Source organism: Epargyreus clarus, unplaced genomic scaffold (genome assembly GCF_041222505.1).
Source record: "Epargyreus clarus isolate Ecla_fem2 unplaced genomic scaffold, WU_Ecla_fem_2.2 ptg000019l, whole genome shotgun sequence".
Lineage (NCBI taxonomy): Eukaryota > Metazoa > Arthropoda > Insecta > Lepidoptera > Hesperiidae > Epargyreus > Epargyreus clarus.
Window position 1 is genome coordinate 1,552,039 of NW_027332227.1, and position 24,132 is coordinate 1,576,170.

At 35.1% G+C, this 24,132-nt stretch overlaps 2 protein-coding genes across 2 annotated transcripts in view; one reads left to right on the plus strand and one right to left on the minus strand.

The window, feature by feature from the left end:
• Ance-3 (angiotensin-converting enzyme Ance-3) overlaps positions 1-24,132 on the minus strand; it is a 198,458-nt gene that overhangs the window by 163,546 nt on the left and 10,780 nt on the right. Inside the window, exons 2-9 of the mRNA XM_073083853.1 lie at positions 21,238-21,396; positions 20,549-20,789; positions 19,739-19,821; positions 19,083-19,289; positions 18,350-18,519; positions 17,729-17,853; positions 5,311-5,554; positions 2,207-2,305 (exon numbers count right to left, since the gene is read on the minus strand). Coding sequence (XP_072939954.1) covers positions 2,207-2,305; positions 5,311-5,554; positions 17,729-17,853; positions 18,350-18,519; positions 19,083-19,289; positions 19,739-19,821; positions 20,549-20,789; positions 21,238-21,396 — 1,328 coding nt within the window. The remainder of the gene's footprint in view (positions 1-2,206; positions 2,306-5,310; positions 5,555-17,728; positions 17,854-18,349; positions 18,520-19,082; positions 19,290-19,738; positions 19,822-20,548; positions 20,790-21,237; positions 21,397-24,132) is intronic.
• Positions 15,775-17,347, plus strand: LOC140750341 (UPAR/Ly6 domain-containing protein crok-like). Its single transcript, XM_073083800.1, has 2 exons — positions 15,775-16,085; positions 16,650-17,347. The coding sequence occupies exons 1-2, from the start codon at positions 15,851-15,853 to the stop codon at positions 16,865-16,867; spliced, it is 453 nt and encodes a 150-aa protein (XP_072939901.1). The 5' UTR covers positions 15,775-15,850; the 3' UTR covers positions 16,868-17,347.

The following is a 24,132-nucleotide window of genomic DNA, read 5'->3' on the forward strand; positions in this document are numbered from 1 at the left end:
CGTTATTTCGTTACAGTTGCAAATAAGCATACTATATATAAGCATACTATAAGACAAACAGGCCAGCAATAACTTATTAATATCACATTATTCATTGCGAAGCGGTTTCGAAATCTGTGTATTACTATAACGGTTACATAATTTTACGTAATGTGTTATAAACTAGATGGTTAATCCGAGTTGGTTACCGAGAATACGCTATTCTGGTAACCGGTTGAACTATAGGTATTTTAACGGTTGTGCGAATAACTTCCTGAATTAATTAGGTGAACTTAAACAGAGTTAAGTGTTACCCGCATGATATAATATGCCTTCTTTGTCATATGGCTACATTTTATATGATGGAATCTAGACAATCTTCATGCTTTCGCGACCACACCTATTTCTACCTTATAGTAGCTAAAAACTTGGTATAATGGTGTAGTAGGGCAGGTTATCCACTAGTGGAAGTTAACACTTAACATCAGAATGCTGCATGATAATTTGTTGCTTACATTACATAAAAATAACTGTCATAAATGGGCACCAGATCCACACAGAACAAGAGTATCCGAAGTGTAACATTGAGTAACGTAATGCATAACGCCTTACTACCTTTAAATAACTGCGTACACATTATAATTACGATATCTTGGATATATGTTCACTGTGCAGTTATCTTTATCTGTGATCGTAGCATATATGACACAGTTAATATGTGTGAAAATAAGTATGAAAGTTTTCCTGTGTAACGTGTTTATAAATTGTATTTGCCAACATTTTACATCTATACATAATGATAATGAATTTTAAGCATTTAATATCTTAAAATTAAAATCAATTTGATCTATTGAAGTCACATTTATATTCTTTATCTCTTCATAATTTATAGAGACAACTAGACTTAATTTATGTTTATTCCTTCGTAAAATGTAAAAGATGTTTTACAAGTCCATTACACTGCTGCATAATTTTACGATCATTCCAAAACACCTCGATAAGCTAAGTTCTTCCTGTTAAAACCGGAACGTTATATCAAAGAATATGCAAGTAAATGTCATTTCTCAAAGCCAGTAAGATTGCAGAAAAACTCAAGAATGCTCACAGTAACTACATCAAAAGTCGTTAAATTTGCCATTTTGGTCTAATGGTAAATTCCTTTTAATTGAATTATACCTTGTTACTTAAGAGTATTTTTTGTTTGTATCGTCCTGTTTACTTATCCGAGCGTAAATAACAGTCATTGGATAACAATTAAGGAACAACAAAAGCTAACAAATGAGGTACAATAAGATATAACAATTAATTGCATTATGAAATAACAATTAAATTTCAGAAATTATATAATTACGCATTAAATAAAATCTAATATAATATGACAAATGAAAAATCACAATAGGTGACAGCCGACAATTAAAAATAAAAAAACAAAAACAATTAAAGTTCAACAATTACGTAACAATTAAAAAACAACAAATATATTTATCAATTAATATGACATATAAGCAAGCTGTTGTTAAATAATAAGTCATATATCCAAACAAAAGATTGCATCAAAAATGCCAAGCAGAAATATACTAAGTGCGCTTTGTAACAAAACGTTAAGTCATCATAAGCCAGAGTCTAAGCAATTGTAAACATTTTGAACACCGTAACTCTTGCGAGTATCAAGGGTTATGACACTTATAACATTTTGAAATTGACCGCCATTTTAACTGATGACGAAGACAATTGTTGTAGTGTTTAATGTAATGTAATTTTTGGTGGGAAATGACATTTATCTAAATATATATAACTCAAAGGTGACTGACTGACATAGTGATCTATCAACGCACAGCCCAAATCACTAGACGGATCGGGCTGAAATTTGGCATGCAGGTAGATGTTATGACGTAGGCATCCGCCAAGAAAGGATTTTGATCAATTCTACCCCCAAGGAGATAAATAGGGGATGAAAATATTATTTCGTAACGCGAGCGAAGCCGCGGGCAAACCCTCGTTATTTATATAGGGACCACATTGTTTGTCACTGCAAGAGCCTAAACATCTCTCTTGGGGAATCGACGGGCTTATGTAGATCTCAGAGTCTCATAAAGTCTCAAATATCTATTTTTTCATGGTTTATTCTACTCCATAGCCGGCTAGAAGATAGCCGTACATACTTGTACTTGGATAATCGTCATACCTGCAATTGCCCTTCATTGGCGAATCTAAAGCATAAACTTACCTTATGTAGGGGATGTTGGCTGGCACGTGGTACTTGGAGCCAGGATCGAAATCCAACTCTGACCGGAGTACAGGGGGCTTGATACCTTGGTATTTCTCCCTGTTAACAAACAACTGAATTAGTATTTCCTTTTGTAATTTGTTTTACATTAATATATTTATTTTCTTAGATGTCAATCGTCTTTGAACTAACAATGCAGTGATATTGTGGTAAGGTCTCATACACATGCGCCGATTTATTTGATATTTTAAAATCTACCAGTAAACCTAACATAAAAAGTTGTGACTTAAACTATTGGAACAATTTAAGACTGCTTTAGCCATGAATATTGCATATCATAGCAAAAAATCAGTCTGTGATTTCAGCATATTCATTAGACTCGACTAATTTAACAATGGCAGAGAGTAATCACCATGGTACTTATATCTACCTATAAATAAAAGTTTAAAGACACACCAAACAAATTTTGGTGAGCTTACTGAATAATTACATCTATAAATCAACTCTAGGCTCACAAAATTTAGAAATAAGAAAAGGACAGTATTAATCTTAAGTAGCAACACTTCATTCACAACCCAATCATAACACAACAAAACAGTAATCTGTCTCAAATCGCAAACAAGGTTACGTTATCCAAAATTCTAATCCGCCGGTAACGGTAACGTAATTCTGTATGTGCATGTGAAGTTCGCGAAATCGGGCCGGTTGGTCAATCCGCACTCGAATTTGTATTGCGTAACGTTACGAGTACCATTAAATATGCACTACATGGTACGCGGTAAATGGTAATAGATTGTCGAGAAATACAAACATTAGAATTAGGGATGGGAAGTTGCTGGTACTGTTACAATTTTGTTAAAACACAGTGATGGATTGCAGTTGATTCTTATATGTTTTATTTAAACAATTGTTGTCTACTCGGTAAAATGTTGTGATTTCATGATTATTAACTCTCTCTTAGATATTTTGCGTATATATATAATGACTAATTGTATGTTTGTCTATTCGGATTGGAATTGTGTGTACCAATTTTGAAAATAATTTCAAGAGAAATATTAATAGAGTATTCAAAGATTAAATATTATTTTTGGAAAGATTATTTAGTTACTAAATATTTTGAATATCATTCCGTAAGCATAACTTAATCTTAGTAGTTACAAGTACAAATAAAAGTATAAATCAAAGAAAATTCTCAAAGAAAATAAAGAAAAAAATCCATTCAATCCGTGGCGAGGCATTATTTATTTCAAAATAATTTATTCATCATCAAATTTTTCAGTTCTGAAGATATTTCAATTGGCAACCCTGATTGAAACAGCAATTTCAGCTGCTGAATATGGATAGGCAAGGATTTCCGTGAGAACCGTTTACACGAACAGTAAACATCGTATATATTTGTAAAGCAATCTATTGAATATGTATCTTTCGGCTAAATAGACCGATAAGTACATACTTCCTTAATATCATCCGTGACTCTTGAACTTGGTAAACTAGTTAACTTACTGGCTTCTAGTTTCATTCTACTTCGTTTTTAAGAATCAGCTAACGTGCTAACATGGAATGAACATTTGTATTACTGTATTCAAACACAAAATAGAACATAATAGATAGCACATCTAAATACGTTTTTTCCGTGGGGAAACCCCTAATGGGTTCCTCTCAGCTGCGGCGGCAGCGGAGGATATGCCGGTCTCCTACCGGCTAAAACCCCACGGTGTTCCTCTGGACGCCTTTTGTCGGGAGCACGGATACGCTATTAGCACTCGTCCGCGGTCCCAACGGCAGCGAAGTATGACCTATTCTCATGAGTGAGAGTGACATAGTATAATATCCCGCGTACGGTACAACTTTTGCTTTCAACGGAACCCGTTAGCCGCAGTCAAGGCCGTGTGTTAACCCCAGACAAACCACGGTACGTTGTGAAAGTATTTAGAGGTTAAGCGATGCTCCAATTTAAGTGGTATGTTTATTTGTAAATATTACTTAACATGCTTTTACTTTTTGGGTTACTACATGAATAAGATTACGATCTTTTTTGTGTAAATCGATGATTATCATTTTGACCCAAAACGAACATGCTTTTTTTATTTCATTATGAAAGTAACAAAAATTTTATAAATTAACTAAAGAAACACACTCCAGTGGAATAAGGGAATTCATGTGGCGTACTTCACTATGCTATTGGCGAAGGCGAATTGAAGAAAGAAACCAAGCAGTCATACATAAAAAAACTTGCATAAATCAGATGAATTAAAATAAAAAGAAATCCGAATAACAAACTGCCCTAATACTCATTTTACTGCATTTGTACTGGCAGAATGAAATAGAAAAAACTAATGAAGATAGAACTAACAAAGAACAAAAGGGCACAGTAAACCTATTTCCTGCATGAGATGCAAATAGTCCTAGCGCATCCTCAGTAAGAGTACTGGTGGTATTCCAGACACACGAGGGAGTCTCGCTGGTTAATATTCTCGATACCTAATTACCCAGAGAATGAAGTAACGATCAGTGACCTAGTACGTACCCGCCGGAGCGTTACGTTACGTTATAATTGGCGTTATCTAATAACTGTGATCGCATCGTATGTATTTTGATAATCAGCTGCTTAGAAGAAGTGTATAGCCGTCATAGTAATAAATTTATTGTTATATCACCTTTTAACTTTATTTTAAATTTATTTCTATGATTTTTTCTACCTTGGTAAGTACTGTAGATTTAAGCGCTACCGCTATCTCTAATTTACTTTTTAACAGTGACCCGAACGTCATCGTTCAACCCATTAATGTCCCAATACTGGAGTCTCACTGCGCTGCACAGGTCTCCTCTCCACATAACAGTGGTTTAGGCCATAATCCACCACGCTAATCATACATATATATTTCCTCAACATTTCATGCGCCGTTTAAGGAAGTGATAATTAACATTGAAATATCGAAGGTGCGTCTTGGGGTTCCACCTTCAGATCATCATCATTATCACATACTCAGAATATCACTTATACCTAGTAATTTTACTCCTTAGAGCAGACTTTACTTTTAAGTAGCCATTACCATTCAGATAATCAGAGATAAGATTGATCAGCCAAACAAAATCAAACTTACCTAAGCCTCCACCAATGACAGTTGTACTGCTCCTTCCTCACTTCACCAGCGAAGATGTCCCAACGCCATCTGTCCATCACCAGTGCGAACGGCAAGAAGGCCAGCTTGTCCATGGCTTGGGTGAAGAGGAAATTGATGTCGTGGGCTGTGTCATCCACGGAGCGCTGGACCAGACCCAGGCTCTGGAGGTGGCGAGGAGAGGCCACGGATAACGCTATCGTCTCGCCGATAGCTTCGTGGAATCCTGTTGGAAATATTTAGCTTAGTTAGCAAGTTTGATGAAGTTATATTATCCCAAGACATGACGTAGTCCTCAAGATTTCTCTAAGATGTTTTCGTTCAAATGTAGGCAATGAGAAATCACCAAAATTATGATAACACGATTTTAATGTAATAAATAGTAGATAATATTATATTGAGTGGTCTATCGTCGTATTGAAATATAAGACTGTCTTAAAATGTATTCATTTTAAACGTAATCTTAAAATGGATTTACTCCTTTTTTCTCAGTTGTAATTTCTAATAACGTATAATTCACGGCGCATAACGCAATAGTCACCATACGTAGTCACAGAGAAAGATCTAAGTTCAATTTCCGTCAAGGCTGATATTTAAACAATGAATTAAAAATTGTGTCCGAATCTGTGTCTTCATTTTTTGATTTGATACATGAACGCAAAGAATGATTTAAAGATCTTTTAGAGTAAACTGTTATTATCAAATGAATATTCAAATATAAAAATAAGTATGAATGAGGAATAAATGACAGTCTAATGGATACCATCTAGAGAGATATAAGAAGCAAAGTTCAAGGGAGTTTATCTCTATGGTAAAACCATTATCATTAGAAGAATATTCAATATCGCATAATTAAATCCACTGTGGATAAAACATATAGATTTGAATGTTAATCGAATCCCATTTAGAATCAGCAATCAATAACAAAGCGAAGCGTATCGATGCAGCAAAGAGCCGCGCTGCGGAGAGAAGTACGCGGAAGTCTGCTCCCGATTGATACTGCTGTCGGAAACCGCCGCAACTAGGGACTTTAATTAATTTATATACTGTTTGTGTTAGATAGACTAAGGGCTTTGGTCAATTGTAATTGCAGTAAGCATTTTAGTTGTCAGTATTTTAATTTCAAACATAAAAATGCGTATGAATAAGTGACGTAGTATAATCGATAATATCTGGAGAGGTATGAAAAACAAAGTTCAAGGGTGTTTATCTCGTAAAACCGTTATTATCTGGATAATGTTCATTATTGAATTACAAGTCCACTCTAGATCAAATATACGGATATGAATGTTAATCGAATCCCATTTAGAATCCGCAATCAATAACAAAGCGAAGCGTATCGATGCAGCGAAGAGCCGCGCCGGAGAGAAAGCGGCACGCGGAAGTCTGCTCCCGATTGATACTGCTGTCGGAAACCAGTGCAACTAGGGACTTTAATTAATTTATTTAGATGTTACTATTGGAGAGAATAAAGCCGTGGTCAATTGTAATCGATGTGAGCATGAAAGTTGCTTGGTTGAAAGTGTAAATTAGTGTGTGAAGCGCAAGAAGAGTGTAGTAGTTTGTGTGTGTATGTATGTATTTCAGGCTATTCATAATAATGGAGAATATCTAGACAGACATGAAAAGTGAAGTTAAACATGGATTTAAAAACCTGAATCATCCTATAAGACATAAATCTATTCCTAAAAACTAAAAGATTAATTATTACCAATAACAAATACATTATATATAATCTAACCAATAAGCCTTTAGGGCAATACTATGTGCCGGAAATCACCTACAAGACGAATGTCAGCCTGACATTTTTCCCGACTAGCAAAGAAATAATAGTCATTTCCGGATGCAGTTCCCATAAGATGACGGAAACAATGTGAATTCAACAAGATATTATTAGAACATCAAGTATTATATAAATTGTTGATGACATAATTTATATCTTAATTTAAATAAAGTATGAAATATACTCTATTTAATACTTTAAACTAGCGATTAGTAGGTCAAGGTATATACCCACAAGAGAATATTAAAATTATGAATTTCACAATTATTGCATAAACTTTCATAATTATCATATGAAAAAGTATATTCTCAAAATATTATTACAATATTAAAATATTAATTAAACTCAACTTCATTTTAAATCCGGATGTTTTTAACTCAAACCATTGACAGTCAAATAAATTAATTAGTAAGTTTTAAAATTTAATACACTAACTCATTATACTGTTTTCAGTATCAAAAATTGCATAAATCGTTCCCATACCAACATGACTTCAAAATTAAAACAAAAACTGCATGTAACGCAACTGTGTTACAAGATTGGCAAGATACACCGCATTCAAAAGATAACGTAAACAATGGGTATCATAACAAAAGAACCGACAAGTCGGAAAGTTTGCGGACCCAAATATACCTCGTTATGAAGTAAACTTGACCCGCTTGCGAATCTTACAAGCGGAGATAAAAATACACGAAGATATAGTTTTTTGTTGTCAACTGGATGGTGTTTGAGCGTACTAGGATGATGGTGTTGAGCGTAATTTAATTTAAGTGAGTCTTTTACCGATTTCTATAACAGCGAAGATACTCTGTTCGCTTGTATTTATTTTTAATAAATGTGTAAATATAATCAAGAAACGAAAGAGTTTGTTCTGTTAGTTCTTCGCAGTCCAGTATTGCACTTATATTATGGAAATAACTTTAAAGAAAAAAGGTTTTTACAGTAGCCATGGAATTTGAATGTTATTTGAACATTGCAATATGACATTCATACTCGTCTCTTAGATTTTGTTACTTGGATATCCATAGTGAAAGAGAAAGTAATACTATGTCATGCCGATATTCAGTAATTGCCAAAGAGGAATGAATAAGAAAAACCACTGCTTCAGTGTATATGTGTATAAATGTACAAATAAAATCCCCACGTCTACACGAGGTACGCACATTTATATTTTTTTCAAATATATTTTTTTCTACCATATCCTCACACCGACTAGTTTTAGTAAGTTAAAAACCCAAAACGGATTCTTAAAAACAATGAATTCATTATACCAAACACTTGCACGAAAGTGCAAGCTTTTAAAATGGAATATCTCTTCCAGTTCTTTAGATCTCGAGCACAGAGCGCAACGAGCCATGCGAGTTAGAGATGCGCGTGAGTTGCGCAACCCGATACCGTAATACTTAGTATTAATTTCCGTGAATTTTCTACATAGCACACAACAAATTGTTGTGCGTTAATTTTTGATAAAATAATAAAAATATGATTACACGAATCGCGTCTTAATTATTGATTGTTGTGTGACTTCTATACTTCGGAAAGCACAATAAGTAATCCATCGGTCCCTAATAATCTCATTAGTTTTCACCTGATAAGCAATTCAAAAATATCCAACACATTATATCTTACAACTTAACTAAACTACCACCACTTTATTAACAGTTTTACAAGTACATATATGTTTTATAAAAAGATACCGATACTAAATTAATTTTACAGTTTAAACGTGCAGAAAGCAACATTAAAAAGACCATTATTATTGAGTTTGAAGGACTTTCGTCGAAATATGAGTAATGCGTATTTTTTGAGCTACACGTTAATCCGTAGAACGCACTCGTAATGTAACTACAGCTTACAGTGTCTTGACACGCATCGTTCCAATTTCGTAATGCGGGAACCGCGTTTCGGATTTAATTATGTCAATGTAAGCTAATACGCCGTAAGCTTTTCAATGTTTATTGATTACTGTGGTGGTAAGCACTGTCTGCCCGGAGGTCTAGGTTCGATGCCCGGTTAAGCAGACGTTAAATAATTTCATTTTAATGTGCTTGTATTAGTGACGAGGGAGACGAATACCAATATGAACTGTTTGTGTTTTTCTTCTCTTAAAAACTAAAATACCTTTCGATAAATAATGCGTATTTTTTTAGCTACACAATAATCCGTAGAACGCACTCGTAATGTAACTACAGCTTACAGTGTCTTGACACGCATCGTTCCAATTTCGTAATGCGGGAACCGCGTTTCGGATTAATTATGTAAATGTAAGCTAAGCCGCCGTAACCTTTTCAATGTTTATTGATGACTGTGGTGGTGAGCATTGTCTGGGCTGAGGTCTGGGTTCGATGCCTAGTTGGGCAGACGTGTATATTATGACGCTTCTTTGATTTACCTGTGCTTGCACTGGAGAATAAGAGTGAGAATTGTTTGTATTTTTTTCTTAAAAGAGTAAAATCGCAAGACCTATCGCCAAAATATGAATAATGCGTATTAAATAATAAACTACACACTAATCCGTAGTACGCACTCGTAATGTAACTACAGCTTACAGTGTCTTGACACGCATCGTTCCAATTTCGTAATGCGGGAACCGCGTTTCGGATTAATTATGTAAATGTAAGCTAAGCTGCCGTAAGCTTTTCGATGTTAGTTGATGGTCACCGTTGGTAATTGTCTTGCCGCTCTGGGTTTGATTCTCGGTTTGGTCAATGTTTAAACAAATTAAAACATCGATTGTGATTTAAGATGAAGATTAAGTGCTTGTTGTGTTTGGAAGAAGATTAAGAGTTTGAACTGTTTGTGTTTTGTTTCCTTTTTCCCAAACTCAAAAAGATTGGAGTAATTTCAATATCGGTCGTAGATTTAGATACAGCTCTGTGATGGTACCACTTAACACCACTTAAGGAAAAAATAGGTATGACAGAGGGTGTACTGCAGTCGAATCGCGAAAGGTTCTACTAACATTATATTTTTATCGCATTTCATACATATAAAAATAGTATGAAAGTAGATCTTTTGTAAAATACGTAACTTTAGTAATAATTTTTACTTTGGGCAACGGGTATATCAAACCTCTACTCTCATCTTTGAACATAACCGACATATTTGTTCATATGGTAAATACAGTTGCAATTGAAAATTGTGGCCAACGGCAACAGATTTCGTAAGTCAAAAAGTGAAAGTAACCTGAATTTTATCCAAATATCTCTAAATATAAATAATACGAGTTTAAAGTATGGAAACAAATCACTTATTTCAATTTGTACTACTACTTGTAATCATTAACTTATTGTAATCAACTTTAAATTAATTACAGGTTTTAAACCTGCACTTGTATTTAAAATATTTTGTCCATTAACCCAGCTTGTTACCATCTTATTTCTTTCTTATCTAATGTATTTATTTGTGATGTAATTAAAGTGAAATCCCATATATTAATTCCATGTCGAATTAGCATAAAGCGTCACCGATAGTAAGTCAACAACCCACGGACAATTGGACATGTCTCATGAATCAAGTCTTTCTAGACTTTCTTCAAGACTAAGTCGAGATGTCTTATTGAGAGCATTACCCTTTGAAGCAGAACAAAGTTTCATATTGCTGTAGGTGAAGTTAAAAAACTTTAAGAACAACTTGGAGCTGGAGATATACAAGAAAAATTATAAGTCCTGGGACTTTAAGTACTGGTCTGATGCTTATTATAAGTACATATTCCTCATTACATTACGTACGCATCAGAAGCTAATTAAGCCGTGATTACACTTTCACTGTAATAACATTACGACGCCAATAAACCGTAGGATTCTGTTATGATCTCGTAACGCGTGCTTCCGTGGGATCTTGATAGGGTAGGAATGTGCTAACTTCCAAACTAAAACACATACTGTGGACATCCGTTATTAATCTCAGATAAGATTGCATTCCTACCTGTAGTTAAAACGCCTCGGATTAATATGTCTTCCTTACCACACCCTTCCAGGCGAAACACAGTAAAGCTTAACATAGAAACAAGTGTGGCAATGGTGCCTTCGGAGTCGAACCACAAATAGGTCTATTACTATTAAATAATATAATCACACGAGCTTTTGCCCGCGGCTTCGCTCGCGTTACGAAGTAATATTTTAATCCCCTTTTTTATCCCCTTGGGGGTAGAATTGATCAAAATCCTTTCTTAGCGGATGCCTACGTCATAACATCGACTTTCATGCCAAATTTCAGCCCGATCCATCTAGTGGTTTGGGCTGTGCGTTGATAGATCACTATGTCAGTCAGTCACCTTTGAGTTATATATATTTATATATAAAAGAAAAGAAGGAGATATATAATTCACTATCTAAGTAAGTCATTCATGTTTCACTGCTGGGCACGAGTCCCCTCTGAGAGTGAGAAGGATTTAAGCCATAATTAATCAGACAAGCTAAGTGCGGTTTTGCAGACTTCTTACATCTTTGCATTTTTTTATAGATTTTCTTAGTAGTCCTAGTAGATGCTTCCTGATGTATATCCTAGCTTTAAAATCGGGTAATTAAATTCTTATAAGCACATCATATTGAAAAAGCAAATAACAGGGTTTCAAGCCCGGATTTTAAGCATGCGAGAAATTCGTACTACTAAACTGACACTACCTTATTTTATTTAACAAACATTGAATGACTCGTGGACCCTCTCCTATTCCCATCTAACAAGCAGAGGATTCCTTGTTCGACCACTAAATAAACATCTAAATTATTAATGTAAAATCAAATTCAAATTCAAACCTCATTTATTCAAAATTGGTTCATATAGAATACATTTTTAAAGTCAACAACCTACCACCGCTTCGGAAGGTGTTTCGCTATGGAGAAGAAGCGGCGCAAGAAACTCCATACGTGTGCAAATTTGCATCTTTTAAAGGGGAAATAATATACAATTTTACATAGTGGTACATACAATTAATTATTTATGTTGGAGCTGGAGTTGTCGTACCATGCGGATTTATCATTTAAGTACTGATTTACATTATAATAAGCTTTTTTACATAAAGTTAATTGTATATTAGATTTAAACCTTTTCTCGGATAGATCGGTAAATGTTTGTTCTGGGACCAAATATTCGTGTAGTCCTTTGTGCCCATGGCAATTTACACAAATATATAAAAATACAGTGTCAATCAGTGTCATTAAGTAAATGCATTATAAAACTAAATGCTTATTTTGCATGTTACGAAAACATGAAACCCGTTTTTAATATTTCGCAAATCCAAAACTTACAATCTAAAATTAAACTCGTGAATAATTAAACGATAAGAAAGAATGATATAAGCTACTTTTAAATCAGACAGATCTTTTAAATATTTTGACATTATTGAGCACTGCTAATCAGCTTAATATTAATCGAGGCTATGAGGTTACTATGTTACACTTGGGAACATAGAGGGCGCTGTGTGTCAGGGAGTTTTTCTATGGCTTTAGTTACAGTGCAGCATTGATATAGTAAGACCTCATTCCTGTAGGAGCGAAGATAATTTGAATTATATCTTTAGATTTTAGATTTTGAATATTTTAATCAGGGCTATTAGGTTCATGTTACACTCGAGAACATAAATTGAGCTGTGTATGAGGGAGTTTTTTCCATGGATTTAGTTAGAGTGCAGCATTGATATAGTAATCCCTTACTCCTGTAGGAGCGAGGATAATTTGAATTATAATTTTAGATATTGACGAGCTGTGTATGCTCTTAGACAGCTACATTCTGACACTGAAACATTATAATTTTCACTAGTGTATTGGTAATTGTTTTTTTTTTTATAATATGGGAGTAACGGAGGAGCATGTCGACCTGATGATAAGTGAGTACTGCAGCCCAGGAACATGTGTACTCAATCCCAGATAAGTTTAGATTCCTACCTAAGGTCGGCCACAGATGCGCCGCTACCTCTGAGTTGCGATCTAAGTTAGAAAGCCTCGGTGTCTCTCTTACCACAGCATGCAAAGCAGAATATAGTAACATTTATTAGGTGTATATTATGAAGGTGGTAGAACCCTTTGTGGTTCGACTCCGGCGGCACCACCGCCACATCTATTTCTACCTAATAACAGCAGTGTTAGGCGCTGCTGTTTTCTGTTTTGAAGGGTGTGGTAAGGGAGACAGACTTTTCCGAGGCGTTCCAGCTTAGTCCTCAAGGGTAGCGGCGCATCTGTGGCCAATCTCAGGTAGGAATATCTAATCCTATCTGAGGTTGATTACAGATGTCCATGGGCGGCAGTAGCCACTTACCATCAGGTGGACTGCATGCTCGTCTGGTACTCCTATGTTATAAAAAAAAATAGACACAAACAAGTGTGGGCGTGGTCCCTTCAGAGTCTAACCACAAAGGAAGCTACCGGAGTCCTTCAGACTTTCAAATTATCTTCTTTTTTTTCTCTTCAATTTATTACTTTAGTTAAAAATATTTATAACGTCAGACATAAACTCCAAATGACTCAATCGTAAGTCGTAAAAAAGTTAATGTCTAAATAAGGAACTAGAAATTGAACTACTAATTATTATCAAATTCTTTGAAAAGGTGACTAAGCGATCGAGTGAGCTGTAATGACTTGGCAAGTTTTGGGAGAGGCGTGACGAATTTTCGAAAATCAGGTACTCAATTACGTGGAAAATAGCGTTGAAATAGAATGTATTGTCCTTATTTTGAGACACGTGTAAGGGGTTAGAGATCTTTGACTGAAGTAAGAATAAAACACTTATAAAATCGTCGTCAACTTATCATTATCCTATTGCTGGTGTCCTATCAGAGTAAGAGGGGCTTAAGTCATAATCAACCGCACTGGTCATATGGAAGGTGTTAGACTTAACAAAAGGTGTGTGTTAAATAACTTCCAGCCGTGTAGATTCCCTCACGTTTTTTTTCTTTTATCGTTAAATAATTTATTAAACGCACATAACTTTGATATGAGGTGCCTGGGATTATGATTCTCCGATTCTGATGAGGAACACTTCATTATGTTACGCAGATCTCTTCGGTTTTCATCATTGTATGGATGTGTCTCTCTGTCTGCTTATTCCAGCTAATCTCCGAAAGGACTGACTGGACTTTAATTAGGAGTTAGTTAATGATATATGGAGTAGGTAACATAGGCAACTTTTATTTTAGAAAAAGAATTAGAGTTCCCCGCAAAGAAAAACATGATTACATATTATCCTAGTAAATTTATACTTTTAACATGGGTGAAACCGCAGGATACAGCTTGTTTATAACATATGCGATGAAACCAAGTACACACATCGCTTCCAACTGGATCACAAGACTCTGTAATCAAATTATGTTTTCACAGTACCATCTTAATTCAGAACCTTCAGTGCCCTAGTGAAACTAAGCAGCGCATATCCATTGAAATAACTTAAAATGAGTTTAATAAAACGCTCCTCAGTGTTAACATTTTTAGTAGCAGCAGTTTTATCTTTTAAATATGGTGAGTCTTTGAGAATTAAACGAATTATTTTAAAATATCATTTTTAAGCCCCATTATGGGAGGGGTCTTATTCTTAAACGTTTAAGAATTATTTAAAAATACCCATTCGTGAACACTGTAGGATACCCATAATGTACAAAAATATTTTCCACCCATTTGTTATAAACCGAAAGTGTAAAATAAATCAATAATTTACCGCACAAGTTAGACCTGTTATAAACCTACAAAATAACAGTTAATATACACATTGTATGAAATATCACTAGAGTAAAATTACTGGGAAAATACAATTATTTTGCAAATCATAAAATTCTCAACTACTACTTTGTTCAAGAAACTCCTTTTCCAAATTAAGTGATACCTCAGACCCCCGTAGCCAAATTACTTTAAAAACCTGTATCCCGAGAAAAACGGCGGTAGGGTTTGGCGAGCAAAAAAAAAAGTTTTTTTTTGTTTAAACACATCAAAATCTCACAGTAAACATAAAAAAAAACAATGTGCCTAATGGAAGAAACTAGTTACTTCTTCTAAATCCGGTATAATATAGGCGAATCAGAACCTTTATTAATTTCAAATAAGAACTTGTGGTAATTAATGGGGTTCAATTTTTACATTTTTTCGTTTTTGTCGACCTCTGGTAAATCGTTTTCAATATGGACCACTTTGAGAATCCCCTCTCTAGAAGATTGCATCTAAAAATAAAAATAAAACAAGAATGACATTTGTTATTTCGTAAACGTTAGAAAAATTACTTAAACAAGCAACAAATGTGAATGTACGTAATGCTCATTTAAAACCACTCAACACGTGGATTTAAGTGGGTGCTCTACTTTTAACTAAAATGTAGGGCAAGTACCTACTCGTAGAGACCCATAGTTATGTGAAACCTTACTAAGTTACTGAGTAACTGAATTGGATTAAGGTTTGGTTGAACTTGACTCCCTTATAAATCGGCATCTTTGCTCTGTTTGACGTGAGATATGTTTTTATTTAACTTTACGATAAACACCCGCTTGCTTCAAATTATAGCCTGTGTCACTATCACAGTTCAAACGAATTCAATGACAGCTCATATGTTAAAATCAAGCTGAGCAATTATCATTTTAATCGAGGGTAAAAAGTCTACTGTTCCTACACTATGCTTCGTAGAGATCGTAGCCAATGGATGGAATATGTTGCTGCGTCTTTTTTTAATGGAATCCCTTATGACATAGACAGCATTTCATCTTATCTCTGAATAATTTGTTTAATTCTTTAAGATATACATTATTGGAAACAGGATTGGTCCATGCGATATATTATCTTTTCTTTTAACTTAGCGATACTATTTGGTTGCATTTACCCTATCTTCTCTCTTACAGCATCATCAATATTCTGTTACGACTGCAACAGCGCGTTCGACCCTCGTTGTGGAGAGGAGTTCGACCCCTTCAGCTTAGGGGTGATTAACTGTTCCCTGAAGGATCCACCGGAACATATCGAGCCTACCGAGCCTACTTTCTGTCGTGTCATTAAAATGGATAGTAAGTAAGATATTGTAGTAGCACTGCACTTGCGATATGTTCAAAGTAGTACATATTTTATGCATTACTGTTTTTCACTAATAGTTTTTTCATTTGTGTATAGTGTCAGCGTATATTTAGATTATTTTGACTAAGATTCTGTAAAACTATTTTTAGATCTTTTACAACCATGGAAGAATAAAAGTGGTTGAGTGAAGTGGTGTGTTGAGTGAAGTTGTTCAATATCTTAAAAAATATATCTTCACAATTTCACAATAGAAATCACTGTAGAAGTTACATCTAACATTAATATTCTGATTCATATCATGTTTATTGATAGCAAAGTTTCATGAACAATATAAATTGCACATAAGAAGCGCCTGCTACATTTAACTAGTAATATTACCGTCTAGCTTCCCACCATTGATGATCTACTTTTAAAATTGTTTAGTCTAGAAAAAAACACCGATTCACAATGATTATAAAGCAGAAATAAACTAATCGTTTGACAGCACTCAACCCAAAAATATAATCCTTAAAAAAAGTTTAATTGGCAAACATTTTAAGTGTGGTTCATATTTTCAGTTTATGGCAAAGTTCGGGTGGTGCGTTCTTGCGGCTACTTGCAAGAAGCGCCAAGCAACCACACATGCCGACGTCAGACGGGTGTGGGCGAGCTGTTCGTCACATACTGCCACTGTGACACCGATTTGTGCAATGGAGTTTCCTCTCTGCACTACGAGATGGCGTTGTTGCCAATTGTCGCAGCTCTTACTACGTGCTATTTCATGATTATTAATTAGATTTTTATGAGTGTAGTGTACCCTTAGTATTAGTTTTTACGTTTTTACAAAAATGACTGTTTTTGTATTTGTTTACGTATTTGCCAATCAACGCCTCTAGCGGAGTGTATCAGAACTGACAGGAACTGCATGGGAAATACGTAAAGAAATAAAAAAATCAGTTATTTTTGTACAAACGTTAAAACTCATGCTAAGGGTATATACTTTAGTATTTTGATGGTTATGTATCCATAGAATTTGCATTTTTAGTTATAATTTCGTTTTCGTGAATGTGAATAGTTATAAAAATGTTAATCTGTGTTAAGTACTGCCAAAATTGACCTAAGGACAAATGAAAGGTTTACACTGGTATATGTTATGTCCCTGCATCTTCAGCTTCATTATCCGTCAATCTATAACTGATATTGTTATGCAATATTGCCTCTTGGGTTTAGATATTCCGAAAAGAGTGATTTATGAATATACGGGTTATATATCGTTTGTTGGTTCCTTATCAGATTAATTTTGTAATAAAATAAAAATATATTAAATAAATTTGTTACCTGTTTCTCTTACACAAACAGTATTATAGTTATAAACCCAACAAAGAAGTTGCAAATAAGGGCTGAATTAGAATTGATAAAGCTAGAATTTGGTATATCATTAAATGCCACGCCTATATAAGGACGATTACACAAAAACTAACAAGCCCAAACCCACAGAACTAATTTAAATTAATTATTCAAATATCTGCCTAACCAGGTTTTAAATCCGGAATGACACCTGATTATAAGTATATACTTACATTGCCCCACACGGGTCATCAGGATCTCTTAAATCCTCTGTTAATAGGCTCGTTAATGCCATAAAAAGTCCACTAACCTGGATTGGCCCCATCCCGGAAAACTTTGGGCTGGTTGCGATAAGCCAGGAAGTACTCGATGTGTGCCATCTCATGATGAGCCGTGATCAGGTCCTTCATGTCCGGATGGGTACACATCTTTATGCTGTAACAAATTAAAACAATAATAAAATATCTAATATAACATTTTATAAATATTATAACATAACATCATTAATCCGAAAGTTCTTATAAATATGAAAGGTTCCTTTAGAAATAGGTCGTATGCTGAGGTAATGCTGAGAAATGGCTAATGCTTGTCATCGACACCTATATTGCGTAGAATCTGAGTTTAACGTAGATTTGATTACGAATCGTCCTAGGTTCTGATACTTTCTACTTCTTTATCAGACTTCTAACGAGAACACAACAATTAATACTACAGTAAGTTAAGTACAATAGGCAGTGCTGCTTTTACGGTCTACATCTATAGATCAGCCTTTTTAGGTAAACTACTGGACATAAGCCGCCCCTGAGTTCCCGTGTTACATCACTTTATACGAGATGTCAGCGTCAGGAGTCAACAATGGGCAGCCTAACCAGGAAGTATTCAACCAACTTTAAAATCATCAAATCACAGACGAATTCCAGAATCTACTTACCGATAATCATGTCTATTACAAAAGTCCCAAGCCGAGGGCTGGCAGTGCACGTGCCGGTCCCCAGGCTGCTCGAACACGCTCAGCGCCCAGAAGTCTTGCGGCATGCTCGACATGTTCATAGACACGAAGAACTCTTCAGCCAGTTGGAACATTGTTAGAGGTGTGTAGCCCTGTGAATAGCGGACATATTTTAAAATTACAATTCTAGTTAATGTCATGGTTATACCTAAGACCAGAACAAAGCAACGAGCACAATTCTTCCGCTTTCAGTCAGACATTTAATTATTTCCTGTAATTGAAACTCTTATTAATTAGAATAAGCATATCAGACGCAAGTAGGAATATTATGCGAATAACAAGATTTGGAGAGCAGAGTAAACATTATATTACAGTATTAATATCTCTGTTATCATTATCATCATTTGGCACTACTGTCTGTCACGGAACTCCTCTCAGAATGAACATAATTTTCACCTTTAATTTTTTTGGGTAATTAGTTGGAAAAATTGGTTAAATACGATGTGGACTAACTAATATACAAATTAAACTTAATTATGGTAATTAATTTTTAAGATCCACATTATTTTTCATAAGGTTTTTGGAATTTTCCCAGATTTCTTGACTGAGGCGCCAAAATTCATCAGGCTATCACAACTCAAATATTCATTTTCTCCAAATCACAAATAGCTACCATGCCTGGTTTTCTTTTAAATCTTTAAAATTTCTCACAAACCTGTCGGACCATTTCCGGGGTAACATCAACCAAGGTCTTTCCAGGGTAGGGTAACGTGAAAGGTACGATCCCCGACCAGCTCTGGCCCCACATATCACCAAGCACGTGTGCGGGGAGCGGCGCGGACCTGGAGATACGTTCAGGACCGTAGGCCTCTCGAAGCCGGCGGCGGACGTAAGCGTGTAGGAGCTCGTAGAGCGGCTTCACCTGAAATTAGAAGAATTCAAGAAATTAGGCGTCAAACAATCGTACAAATCAGGAACACAGTTATCGATATTTCAAGAATAATTGTACTTTTTTGTTTGACTTTCATGCAAGCAAGACGATCGTTACTTATGATCGATACGATACATTTAGGTAAGTGCATATTATGATTTACTTAGTTTCGTCTCTACTCCCAATTATATGTTCAAGGTTACGAGCTAATATATCACATCCACGCCAACGGCTTTTTACTGTTAAAACAGAACCGTAGCATATCTTGGTTCAAATTTATGTTACTACCAGCAAAATCATCTAACGAAGTCCCGCATAAATTAGCTTGTAGACATATGAGTCCTAACTTATCAATAGTAGTTAATCGGTACTTATTTACAGTTATTTAAATTTTATTTACTTTATGTTAATCGAATTCAAAATAAAAGCTTTTAAAATACCTGTTCCCACACTTCCTCCACTTCTTGCCGCATGTTCAGAGTCTCGTACGGGAACATCCAGTAAGCTGAAGCATCAGTGAAATCTGTAAATGAGACGATAGAAAGTAAATAAGCTGTAAAATGATTAATTAACTTATATCTTCGTTTTTATTATTTCTGATAAGCTTATTAGGATTAATAAATTTAGAAAGACACTAAAGCTGATAATTAGGTCATCCCATGTGAATACGAAATACCAGATTTTTCAGTATGGCACATGACTCCTGTTACAGGGAAAGTCCCTTGCGTCGAAATGGAAGGTTCGAGGTGAAGGTGGAAGCGTCGAATGGAATTAGACGTTTCAATCCATGCATGAAAAGTGTATTTTTTTATTACATAGTTCAAGTATATGTCAAATAAATGGCCAAGTGCAAGTGGAACTCGCACGCGAAGGGTTCCGTACCATCAATTATTTTATATTTTTTAAATTGTTAATTATTGATATCACAGCACCCATTGAAGTAAATAAACAATACACGTAAAAAACGAGGAAAATGAGCAGTTTATTGTATTGTGAGCCCATTTATTTTCAACTTTTTTATTTTAAATATTTGTATCTAAATATTTGTTATAGCGGCCACCCTTATACATACTCTGTAAAACATTCAAGTGTCTACCTATTAGGGTTTAGGAGAGAGCCCTGTGATAGACGGACAGTCGGACAGACGGATAGACGGCCAGACAAACAGACAGCGGAGTCTTAGTAATAGGGTTCAGATTTTACCCTTTGGGTACGGAACCCTAAAAACTCAGTTCAACTATAATACTCACTATTAAGTCTTGCTCCTTGGTTAGTTAGATCCACCAGCTGCTCATACAGATCCCGGAGCCGCCTGCCCGTGTTCCTCCTCCACTCAGTCCAGACATGTTGGAGCTCGTCCCAATCCCTCGAGTGCGACATTATGAACTGCAGGTCCGGTTGCAAGTGCAGCCCGCACTTGAAGGGCTGGTTGTACGCGCAGATCTCCGCCGTGTTATACACCGCTAGCATGTCGTTAATGATGCGGTTGTACTGAAAATTACGTGATATTTATTATGACTTGACTATACATTTACGTATAAATAAAATCTAGTGCTTGAATAATTAGAAAAACATCGGATAAGTACGAGTATGAAGATGATAATTGAAGCAGCAAACGAGAAACGCCCAATGACATTTAAGTTCTCTCTCCTACAAGCTGGAAGACAAACCATGATACTATTTTTATAATACCAGTGTTGTGTTTCAGTTTAAAAAGTATGGTAAGGGAGACATACTTATCCGAGGCGTCCCAACATAGTACTCAGGGGCAGCAATGCATCTGTGGCCGACTTCAAATAGAACACTTATCTGGAGTCGATTACAGATATCTACGGGCGGTAGTAGCCACTTATTATCAGACGAACTACATGCTGGTTTGCTACACCTACAGTAGCTCAATGGTTCTTAATTAGCTACAATGGAAATCTTTAAAACTCACCCTATCCAGCTGATCAGGCGGCAATGCAGCAGGTCCAATAATGGAGAGCATCCTCAGCTGCCGGAACGTCGGCAAGTCCCTGATGACTCCCCGGGGAACTTGCTGAGCCGTCTCCCATAGTCCCCGCTGGAAGAGTGTGTATCTTTGTTGTGCGTCCAACTGAAAGAAAAAAATATATAACGTGAATACTACTACAGACTAAAGAATTACTAGAAGAACAAACAACCAGGGCGGTTAATAATCGAATCTCACAGTCAAATTCAACAACACCTATAGCCTACATCTCGAAAAACATTACCCTTCGCACTAGGATAAAACTAAAATATAAATAGTAAAAAATATCCTACGTTTCCTTTCAATGTAAATATAACTTGAACAAAATTAAGAACTACCTACATTTTTGCCGGCATAAAACATGGTAGCAAAATAATTAATAGTCCTCCAAATATCATTAATTTATATTATTAGTAAGAAATAGTACACCACCGTCAACTATTCTGCCACATATAACAGCAGTGTTAAGCGCTGCTGTTTTCTGGTTTGAAGGGTGTGGTAAGGGTTGGTACTTCTGGTCTTGTATAGTAATAGGATGCATATTTGACCTTCAAAGTAACGCAATTAAGGCTTCATAGAAACAAAGTCATAAAGTCAATGTTATATTTGACGTGTCGTTCGTAATGCAAAGTACGTGTTAATTATTTCGTGGGTCATTTAAGATGATCTTATAAGGCATGCCGAGGTAAACATTTGTATCACATTGTGTCGTACAACTATACTAAGAATCTTTGGTCATGAAAAGAATGTTTTGCCTATAAAAAATCGGCTTTTTACAATTACACCATATAAAGTATAGGCAATTTTTTATTTTTGGTAGTAAACATGTGGATAAATTGAGTATACATAACGGCGTTGATGATCAATAGTAGCGCTTAAATCTATAGGGCTATAGAGAGGATATTGTCAAGATTTTATTACAAAAAAATTCATCCCCCTTCACAATGAAACGTTCCCGGATTTCTTATTAATTTACATATTTTCATATAAGATAGAACGACTTACAACCAATTGGTAATAACATATTACTAACAATGTTCTTCTCCTTGAGCCGTGTATTATTACTATTTATTACAATGTTTTTATCATCGAACTTTTTTCGCGATTTCGTATCTACTTAATCCGATGTCCCGACTGAGTCACAATCAGCAATAACTAATTATCACACAACTGAGATTTTTTCCTAATATTAGATCATAGCTACGATTTATTTACACAATTATATGACAGGTTGTTTTGAATAGAAACAGAGCTCATAATTAGCGGTTTGAGTCAGTCCATCCTATAGCGTGATATGAGCGATGACGGTGATTTGTCACGAAACATGACTCATGAAGTCTCGGTAATTACACCATAACTATTCTTTGGTTTGTCTTCATGCCGTAGACGCTCCCATGAAGGTAACTTTTTACTCATAAAAGGCTTGTTTTATCTCAATAGAACAATTTGTATAAGGAATATAATTGAAGGTGGTAGAACCCTTCGGGGTTCAACTTAAAACTGCCTTAGTTACATTGATTACACATGTCCATGGGCGTCAGTGGCCACTTAACATCAGATAAATTTCTGTAGGTATTAAAAATAAATTTATGTTATACATGTTAAGTACAGTTCAGTACAGTAACCGCTGATGTCCATACAGTAACAGATACTTTAGTGGTCTGACCGCTGCATTAACCAATCAAAATATCCTATATGCTACGAAATCTTGAAAATACAGACTATTGTACTACGTGTATTAGTTTTAAAAGTAAAAATATTGGAAATTAAAAAGTATTTTAATGACCTTTTCTAACTCCAAGGAGTTTCAAATTATCTAAGACATTTACAACAAAATCACACCACAAACCTTAAATTAAATACAAAGGTTACTCGACAGTTAAATCATTTAAAGAACTAATTCATTACCGCGACCTCACCAGATAATCGCTGAAATCCACACAATTGTTTTAACACGGCCAAGTTCAAAATAACCATTTAATTGCGAGTGACGCGCCGTCCGACTCTGTTATAAATTGTTTTGCTTAACTAGAACTTGATACTGGGCTCGCGTACTAAGTATTTGTTATACCTACGTATATATACGTATTTATGCCAATATTCTAAAAGATGGACGGATCGGTTATTGAAGTGAAAACTTCTTTAGCGGCGTTATGCACTTTTTGTGATGGGTAAAAAATGTTAAACTCGCGTCAGGATCACGTGTCCTGATCGAAAATTCGTAAGACGGACATGCAAACAGCAAAACTCAAGATGTCATCCGGTGTGAGATTAGAAAAAATGTGTCAATGTGTGTCAATTTCATTTTATTTATTATATTTTATTATTCAGGTTAGGTTTCGAAAGCTTTCACTTCTGCCGGCACACCTGTGGATTTTCTTTGTACAAATAGCATGAATTTCCATGTACCAAAATATGATAATATGATTAGGTAATCGGGCAAAAGGGATGCGTCCCCAGGTTTAACTAATATACCATTAAAAAACTATGTATTTGATATAGAAGTTCTTATTAAAGAAATTCGTATACGGCGTATCGGGCGTAATTAACAAATTAACTATATTCCAGCATAGAAATAAAATAAAGCTCTTTTCAGAAATTTATCCAAATTGAGATGTAAATCTAACAGGATTTTACATAATATAGATGAATAAGAATTTAATAACCTTATCATATGATGAAATCGTTTCTTGGATCTTTTTAAATAGATTACAATGGAGTAGGTAAATTAAACGCATAATTTAATTATTAAAGTGCCATAATCAAGCATCCTGGGAGGTAATACCGGTTCATATTCTCACGGCTAGTTATATACTTAAACTAGAAGTATAGAAACAGTAG

Excerpts from the sequence above, each read along its gene's own strand:
- LOC140750341 (XM_073083800.1), top strand. The coding sequence starts at position 15,851 with ATGCGATATATTATCTTTTCTTTTAACTTAGCGATACTATTTGGTTGC. Across the intron at positions 16,086-16,649 it reads TCGTGTCATTAAAATGGATA|TTTATGGCAAAGTTCGGGTG; the intron begins GTAAGTAAGATA and ends TCATATTTTCAG.